A 9,554-nucleotide genomic window follows, 5' to 3' on the forward strand; every position below is an offset into this window, starting at 1 on the left:
ATTGTTTCCCAGAAGTAAAATTTCTTAAAATAATTTTTGTAATTAACCATTGGAATAAATTATAGTTAATTTTTCAAATGAACGCTTACGTTGATATAACATTTTTTTATTTCAAAAACCGTTGAGATTACAATATTTTCAAGCCACTATAAGTAAAAACAAATTTCCACTTTTGAACAACCTGACGAACGACTGACCTCTGAGATCTGCTGATAATCCCTAAATTTTTTTTTACTACGGCTTTCAGCTCAAGTTGGTTTGGCCTATATTAGCTGCAGCTCGAATTTTGAGTGCTAGCCTTAAACTACTCGGCCCCATCGTCAATCCTTCCTCAACACATTCAAAATGATTTCGCCTTTTCATCAACTGAAGAAACCGGCTGACCAGCAAAACGCAATGAGAAAATACCCTCAGTTCAATCCTAATCTTGTACCAGGTAAATTGAAATACATAATATAAATAATAATTGAGGCATCACAGCCACTACCACTGATCTGCTTGTGAGTGTGAAATGATAAACTTGGTTTTCAGGTAGAACGATTGCTGCTGCCGCCGCTGCAGCAAATGAGGATAGCTGTGAATTCGGCTCTCCGAAATACTTCGCCCTCTGCGGTTTGGGCGGCATCATATCGTGCGGTTTAACTCACACCATGGTTACACCTCTGGATTTGGTCAAGTGCCGGCTTCAAGTAAACCCAGCAAAGTACAAGAACTTAATCAACGGCTTCAAAGTTACCATGGCCGATGAAGGTGTTAGGGGGTTGGCTAAGGGCTGGGCGCCTACCGCCATTGGTTATTCCATTCAGGGCTTGGGAAAGTTTGGACTGTACGAATATTTTAAAATTTTGTACGGCAACATTATTGGTGAAGAAAACTCCTACTACTGGCGGACATCACTTTACTTAGCAGCTTCGGCGTCAGCAGAACTTTTTGCAGACATCGGTCTTGTGCCTCTCGAGTCCATTAAAGTCAAAATTCAAACTACTCCGGGTTTCGCAAATAACATGCGTGAAGCTGTTCCGAAAATGATTCAACAAGAAGGTGTGTCTGCATTCTTTAAGAGTTTGGTACCACTATGGATGCGGCAAATTCCATACACCATGATGAAGTTTGCTTGTTTCGAAAGAACCGTCGAATTAATTTACATGCATGTTGTGCCCAAGCCCCGAGCCGAGTGTACCAAAGGAGAACAGCTGGTAGTTACCTTCGCTGCTGGTTACATTGCAGGAGTATTTTGTGCTGTTGTTTCTCATCCTGCCGACACACTTGTGTCAAAATTGAACCAAGAAAAAGGCGCTTCCTCTGTCGACGTACTGAAGAAAATTGGATTTGGTGGTTTGTGGAAAGGTTTGGGCCCTAGGATTATTATGATTGGTACCTTGACAGCTTTGCAATGGTTCATATACGATTTTGTGAAAGTCTCTTTGAACATTCCTCGCCCACCACCACCCGCACCGCCCAAGGGAAAGAGTGAATAGGTTATTACAAAATATAGTGTGATTATTTTGAGAATTTAAAATTATTAGCCTTATTCAAATGAACAAATTTTACATTTGCCTGGACTAAGACTAATAGCTTTGAATTTGTATTAATGCAGCCGTCAATATTAAATTGCTTTTAAAAATCTTGTTTGAACACTAGACGCTTGAATCATCATTCCGATCAAAACCAGCACCTCATTTAAATGTATTTATTAATTTTAGAAGTTTCAAATAACTATCAGTTTGTATTATGTATTATTGTGTATTCAATGTTTTTTTTTTGCTTCATAAAGTTACTTATGTTATCATTTTTGTTAAACAAAGTCGCTTAAAATCTAGTATTTACATATACACTTAGTATGTCTGTATGTAGTTGTTAAATATTTAATGTATGTTACCAAAATTATTACCCAAAGAAAACTAATTTTCAACAATTATCACAGTAGTCTTATAGAAATAAACCATAGTTTTAGGTGTGTTATAAATAGATTGAAATACTTGGCACGTCTCCTCAAATATACTTTAATTTATATGTTGTAGTTTGTTAAGCATTTCAATACTTATGTAGAACAAGTATCACTTAAAATTGTATTACAATGTGTGTACTTTATATTTAAGTATCAACAGTCAATAATTGTTTTTAGTTTGTTTTTTTAGAATAAACTTATTACATGTTATAACCATCATTCATGTCTGTTCTTTATTTTTAAAATACTGATACAATACAACCCCAATCAAGTCTTGACATAAGAAATATTGGTAAAATTCAAATTTACCAACAACAAAATATTTTGATTACAAAAAAAGCGTACACTCCTATAAATAATTAGCTCAAGACCATACTTAGTAATTTTGTCGATGACTTTTTTATTAGGAATACTCAAGTTTGATATTTTAATTAGTTAAATCTACAAGTCCTAGGCTTTTAGCTGACACTCACTATAGACATTTTAAAATGTTTTTTTACAGAAAATGTAGTATTGCATAAATATAAGTTTTATGTTGGCAAACATAAGGTTATCAGTTAACACACAATTTGGGTACATCGTTTAATAGGTAAAACTACTTTTGTCTATTATATGCTTGAACTTTAACTGGTCTAATGTCTAATGTTTCATCGGACCTCACTATCATCTTTCACCCAATTAATGCAACTATTAAGCTAGCATACAAGTTTTATAAACATTGTGTGAGATAAATATTATTTAAAGAATATTATTTATGAGCTTATAACAAAACTTCGTTTATTAAAGATTAGAAAAAAACAAACCTTCACACTTACAAATAATTATAATTACACATTTACTTAGATAACATACAAGTCACATTAAATCCAACATGAGACATAATCATAAACATAAGTAAAGAAAGTTTAGGTTGAACCAAAAATATAAGTACTAGTCGAAACATTTGTTTAATTTTTAAAAATAAACAAACATTTTATTTAAAAATTAAATGACTATTATGTGAAAATTTCAAGTATTTTAAAGCATTATTTCTTTCGTTTTAAAATTTCAACATTGTCAGACTAATTTTATTTTATCAAAATTTTAAATTAAAAGATTAATTGGGATATATATATCCTTCTTGTCTCCAATAATTAAACAATTAAATACATTTTTTTTTTTTACTATTTTAGTCAACATAATTGTTTCTCTTGAAATGTAGTCATTTTGTAGTTTGGACTTAAAACAACATTATCAAATTATAACATGCTAACTGTGCATACAACTTAATATTTACATTATTAAATTAAATTAATTAGTTCTATTTGTTACGTTAAATAGGAATTATACCATTATATAATTGTTAAATCAACTAACATTTCAGCTGCAATGAGAAGCCAAGTTGATTGAGAAAAATTACTTGTTATAGGTACATTTTCTTATTCTTTATTCAGTATGAGTATTAAAGCCTTCGACAACAAGAAATTACAAGATTAAAGATTACTTAAATTTTTTAGTCAATATTTAAATAGTCTATACAATTGAAGGCATTTTTGTACAAGCGAGTCTAAGTTGGTATTTACATGGTAATTTAGTGATATATTTTAGGTTTAATTATTAACATTATGATTAGAAAGAAAAAACGTTAATAATGTTAATTATACATTTGTATTATAATTGCTTAAAGTAGCTATTGAGATATGAAGTAAAATTCCAAAAATTATACCAAGGAAAATACCCATTGGCGTATGCTGTCACACATTTGATGTTTATAGCCTATTATATGAAATTAATGACACAGCATACAAGGTAAAGTTAGTAACTAACAACTCATCAACGTCAAGGCCACAACAGTAGTACTTATAATTGTCATTCCTAAGGCAATTCACTTAATATATAACGTAATTACTTATTCTATTTTATTTTTTTACATGTCTGAAGTATGTTTTACAAGTATCATTACGTTTCTTACTGCCAAGTATTTCTGATTATTTGTTTTACGTTATTATATAATTAAATATATTAGTTATTACCCAAAACCTATGTAAGTAAAGTATTTATTTAACATGGCACATTTCTACAAAAAAAAAACACAAACATGCAAAGGAAGATAAACAGCATAATTATTGATAAATTAATAGCAGTTAAAATAATACATATTATTATCTACTACACGATGTAATGTCAATCGCAATAAGTCTAAAATATAATAGTATTACGTTTTCTTAATATAATATGACAGAAGAACCGAGTTAAAATTAAATACAAAAACCTTTACTAACGTTTGTCACAATAAGTACATATTAAGGAAATATGTCTTGCTCGACATAAAATTCATACAATGGTTTTGTACATCAGGGTAAGGGTCGACGACTAATACAATATTTAGCACACTTTGCTGTCGCTAGGATACAAGTGAATGGAGTTTTACCTAAATTACCATTCGGCATCACCAGTTGCTTTTTGGAAAACATAATCATAGCCATTGAGACTCATAATTCCATCTTTGAAATAGAGTTTCCACTTGTTTCGGCTACGAGTAATCTAAAACCACAATTTTTTATTTAATTCATATTCGGTCTCAAAATATAATTATACATATTTTATAATGTGATAAGTTGGCAATATATTTATCAGCTACAGAGTAAATCAGAATAAAAGAAATTAAAAAAAAAAGAATACACTAATCAAAACATTTTTTTTTTATTAATTTAATTTTGAAATGGATAACTATTTGTCAATAATGTGATTATAATTTAAACTTCAAATTACCTTATCATACTGACAAACAATTACATTGTCGGTTTCAAATAAGTCACCATTGTCAACATCGCTAACATCGTCGCCAGAATTTAGTGGTTCCTATAAATTAAATGTTACATTTTAAGTACTGGTATAACGTATTATTAATTTATAGAATTGCTAATGAATTACATAAAAACAGTTCTATTTATGAAAGGACTTTGGGTGTACTCATAAACAAAATTATTTACCAATAAAAAGAAAAAAGAAAAAAGTGAAACATTATCTGAAAAACTTTCACAAAAATCAATTGATATGACTATTTAAAATCAACAAGACATAACGTACAACATAAAATAAAACTAAATTGGTAATGCAAGCTGATTAATTATATGAATATCTATTACATGATACTTACTGCATCTGAAGCACTATTTTGTTCATTATTATCATCTTCGTCATCATCATCATCATCGTCACCTATTTCATCGTCAATATCATCATCGTCGTCGTCATCATCTGACGTGGAAGAATCGTTAGCACCATCAACTTGTGCGATGGTTCTCTTCACCCCTCCTGGAGTACCATTCCCACTAATGAATGCTTGATTGTTTTGTTGGAGTTGTTGCTGTTGTACTACTTCAGTTGTTTGAACAGTTTGAACACCTAATTTAATGAAAAGATTACATTATAATATATTACGTCATGGTATCAAGAGACAGAGCTTGTTCCATTATTTATTGGTTATGTATTTTCTTATAATTTAATAATACTTTAAACAGTTAATTGTCAGGGCTTAAAACTGAAAAAAACCAAAACAACAATATTATAGCAACAACCTTTAACCTGAATACACTATAAAAACTTAAAATTATTAGTGTTAATAAACTTTTGAATCTTTTCAAAATTATTTACCTATAAAATAAATAAGATTTTATTTATATTTAATTTATATTAATTAAATAATTAAAGAAAAATAGTTGTTAGTTGTAATCATTATCCCTAAAACCTATAATAATCAATTTTCGTAGATAAAAACAAAAAATTACTACGGTTAAATGCTTTGATAATTGTAGAGCAGTATTTAAAACAAATTATAATTCAATGAACATAATAATTTGTACGACACATTATATTTATATTATACAAATATTTATTAAATTACATATAAGGGCAAATAATATTTTCTTACCAGATATGGTCTGCCCTTGTAGAACATTGTTAACGTGCTGCTGCAAAAGTGCTGTTGCTAAATGTGTAGGTAATGCCATGCTACTGGTAATAACTGGTCCAGTAAGAATATTTTGCAATATATTACCTAAGAAAAACGAACACAAGAAAGTTGTTACAGTATATCCAATTTAATTATTTCCATAAGAATATACTAAAACAAAACCTTGTATAGCAGAACTTGGAACTTGAATTGAAAGAACTCTCGGACCTGATTCTTGTGAACCAGATTGAGCTGGTAACGTAATTTGAATTGGAACATATTTATTGGCATAATCAGTGGGTAAAACCAGATTATTCTGTTGTTGCGGCTGCTGTTGGTGTTGCTGTTGTTGTAGATGCTGCTGTTGTTGTTGTTTTTGTTGTTGCTGTTGTTGTAGATGCTGCTGCTGCTGTTGTTGTTGTTGTTGTTGCTGCTGCTGTTGTTGAAGCTGTTGCATTTTTTGTTGTTGTAACATTTTTAATTGTTGTACACTATTATCTGTACAAAAAAAATTGTCTTTCAAAATAAGTACTACCACGTCTTACGATAATTTTTAATCATAAGTAGTAGTTAATTAAAATCTATAACTCACTGACTATAGTTGGTGCATATTGGCCACCCTTAATTTGCTTGTTGACAACAGACTGTTGCTGAGGAATAGCTTTAGGGAGGTGAGTGACTTCTTGTTGAACAGGTGGATCAAGTGCTTTACTGGCCTTTACTTTAGCTTCCCAAGATGCACGCAATTCCAATAAAATCTGTTCATCAATGCCTTCTTCAGCAAAAAAATCACGAGATCCATTTATAGTATCTTCAATTACCGATTCGTATAACTTTAACTGAAAATACAAATTAAATATTTCATTAACATTCGTGGTACATTGGTAGGAGAAGTCAAACTTGGTATTAAAGGTATCAAGTTCGATTTCCGTGCGAACATTCATTGTCTGCCCCACCGCACAATACTTCTGTCAAAGCTGAGAGCTTCATTATATAACTTAATACTTTTTTATTAATTGTCATTGTTAAATTTGCATCTATGTAAACAGTTTAAATATTAAGGAATGAAACTGAACTTTAAAAAAGCTCAAGAGGGAGGGGGGAGTTAAATATAAGAAATACAAATCTAAAAAACTTATATGTATGCATCCGTAGGTATAGACGCATTTTAAGTGTCTCACCAAATCCCAGACCAAGTCAGGGGAAAAAGGTAAAATATAAAATATGTCCCTGGGATAGTACATCATTAGTAGGACAGAAGGTCTGAATGTAATTTTATCTGTTGTGTATCTATTGTTTAAACTAAGCATTTTAATTTTAAACATTTCAAAAAAATCCACAAGTCATAAAGGCCATTCACATACAGGTAATATAAATACTGCTACCCAAAATGACACAACATAAGTTTCAATCATTTAAAATTTTTTTAAAATAAGCCGCTCTTTTTACCTTAAACTTGGAACGTGTACAATGCAACACACAATGGTAAGCATCATACTAATATTGTTTGTGAGAGCTAGAAAACCAGATTTTACATTTAATATGGCAATCAACCAATAATTTGGAAGCTCATTGTTAAAACGCAACAAATAGTAGCGTTTGACAAACTAAAAATAATACAAAAATTACATGAGATAGACGAACCAGTTTGGAAAGAATAAAATACGGTTTAAACAGGCCTGGATTGAACTGGCTAGATACCGAGAAAATCTTTGTGGACTGCGTAAAATTTGGTCATGAGTGTAAGATGAAATAGGTGAAAATAGCATTTACCTAACCTAATCTAAATCAAATTTAGATTTTTAATAGAAACATTTTGCATTTTTAAATATTTCTATGAGGTAGTTTTTTATACGCATAGTATAAAGATAAGTAAAAAATAAAAATATTGCCTTTGCTAAAGTATACTAGGTAACTTATACAATGTGTTGGATAATTGGTAAATGTGCCAAAAAGGAACAATTATAAATAAATGCACACCTGCTAAGTGATCATAAAAAAAAATTAATACATTCTTTCTTTGCTTAGAGTGTAAATAAAATAAGAGTAAGGTACAAAATGTTTTGTTGAATGGGCCAAATTTTTGTTGAGGGCTGATAGAATTTTAAAATTAGTCGGTGGACTGAAGTCTCAATACAGCGCTGGGTTCTAATAAAAACAAGAACTACAAAACCTGTATATTAAAATAAGCAAAAATATGATAACACCAGCTGAATTTAAACAAATATAGCCTAGGTATTGTGTATAAGGATTTAATTTATTATAAAAATAACAGAGTAACAAATTTTAAGAAAAGCACCAAATAAATTGTTCAATCAAGACATTGGGCCAAACAATCAACCAATACAAAAAAAAAAAATAATATTACATTTCTGTACCAGAAAAAAAAATCCGCATTATTTTTCTCAACAATAACTATGTAAACAACAAATGTTCAAAAAGCCATTTGTTACAGTAGTATTAAATTTCAAGACACCGAATGAATCTCAAGTACCATATTGACCTACAAAATAACCTTCACATCCGACTATAACAACTTTATCCTAGATTAAATGTAAATTTCTGGTCGATTATTTTGGCTTTTATAAAAGGTAAAAATTGTCAACGACCGTCGACGTTAATTTCAGACGGAATCAACGGCTTCCATGCATATGTGGCATATGGCGACACTAATATTGAGTACATACAAAACTTACCACAGTTGTTTGGGATAGAGACATATCGGAGCGTTAATAGAAATTTAAAAAAAAACTGTTATTGCACTAGAAGAACTAAATAAGTTTTTTTTGATATATGTTAAAATTAAAAAAAAAAACGGTGCCGAAGCAACGTTGTATGTGAGGTTTTCGGGAGAAAAACCCAAGTTTCACCATGTGCCGCGACTCCTTTTATACTGTCAGCCAATATTGGGACGCAGCAGGTTTTAACACGGTATTGACGTCACCGGCTTGTACAGTCTGGCCAACAGCACGCCGTCAATACCGTGTATTTATCGTGTTTGATCTGCATTCTATTATCATTAAAAAACGGAGCCGGGACGTCCAAGGTGAATTTATAAATAAAAATAAAAATATTGTTTGACTGTAGCTGCTCTCAGAGCTGTTTTAAGATTAAATCTAGTCTATTCCATGCACAGACTTTAATCTATAAGACTTCTACTTAGTATAGAAGTCTTTGACTCTGCGATAGAAACTTGATAATATTACACTATCACATAATAAACGAAATCAGTATAGATAGTCACTGGACAATGATAACAAATTACATTGTACACTATGCTAGGTTAATCCAATCCACCTTGATTGGATGTAATATAATCACAGGTATGCCTAGATAATATTCTATAATTAATTCTTTGAATAAAATATGAAAATGGAGTATCTAAAATATACAAGAGAGCGGACAAATAGTGTTTTCAGTGCAGCAATGTCAATAATATTACTTTTTGGGTGCTTCCCGTCTATTTATTAAGAAGGAAAGCTTAAGCAGAATTTTTGAAAAATCCTAATTTAGAGCTTAAACATTGTATACTTATTAATACATTTACGAAGATTTTTTATTGGCTATTATTTTTAAACATGGCTATGTTTTTATGTGACCATCACAGTCATTCCAACGTAAAAATCACAATTTTTTTCCATCAAATAGTTTTGTTTATCTATGCTTAAGCGT

General features: G+C 30.4%; 3 protein-coding genes across 4 annotated transcripts in view; 1 reads left to right on the plus strand and 2 right to left on the minus strand.

The window, feature by feature from the left end:
- Positions 1-9,554, minus strand: part of LOC126837905 (uncharacterized) — a 79,247-nt gene that overhangs the window by 32,781 nt on the left and 36,912 nt on the right. The window lies entirely within an intron of this gene.
- LOC126838758 (phosphate carrier protein, mitochondrial-like) lies at positions 209-2,136 on the plus strand. The gene is made up of 2 exons (XM_050573437.1): positions 209-436; positions 532-2,136. Exons 1-2 carry the CDS (start codon positions 346-348, stop codon positions 1,476-1,478), a joined length of 1,038 nt encoding a protein of 345 aa, XP_050429394.1. The 5' UTR covers positions 209-345; the 3' UTR covers positions 1,479-2,136.
- LOC126838756 (transcription initiation factor IIA subunit 1) lies at positions 3,767-8,766 on the minus strand. Of its 2 annotated transcripts, XM_050573435.1 has the most exons (8): positions 8,579-8,766; positions 6,475-6,721; positions 6,284-6,380; positions 6,066-6,238; positions 5,862-5,987; positions 5,088-5,335; positions 4,700-4,789; positions 3,767-4,471 (listed from the first exon to the last, which is right to left on the minus strand). In XM_050573435.1, the coding sequence occupies exons 1-8, from the start codon at positions 8,600-8,602 to the stop codon at positions 4,364-4,366; spliced, it is 1,113 nt and encodes a 370-aa protein (XP_050429392.1). In that variant the 5' UTR covers positions 8,603-8,766; the 3' UTR covers positions 3,767-4,363. The 2 variants fall into 2 exon arrangements, with proteins under 2 accessions (XP_050429392.1, XP_050429391.1); XM_050573434.1 differs by having other exon boundaries at positions 6,066-6,380.

This window comes from Adelges cooleyi, unplaced genomic scaffold, assembly GCF_023614345.1.
Source record: "Adelges cooleyi isolate 19-005CV unplaced genomic scaffold, UGA_ACOO_1.1 ACOO_flye_CR_arks_rails_tigmint_CR_PRNA_30, whole genome shotgun sequence".
Classification (NCBI taxonomy): domain Eukaryota; kingdom Metazoa; phylum Arthropoda; class Insecta; order Hemiptera; family Adelgidae; genus Adelges; species Adelges cooleyi.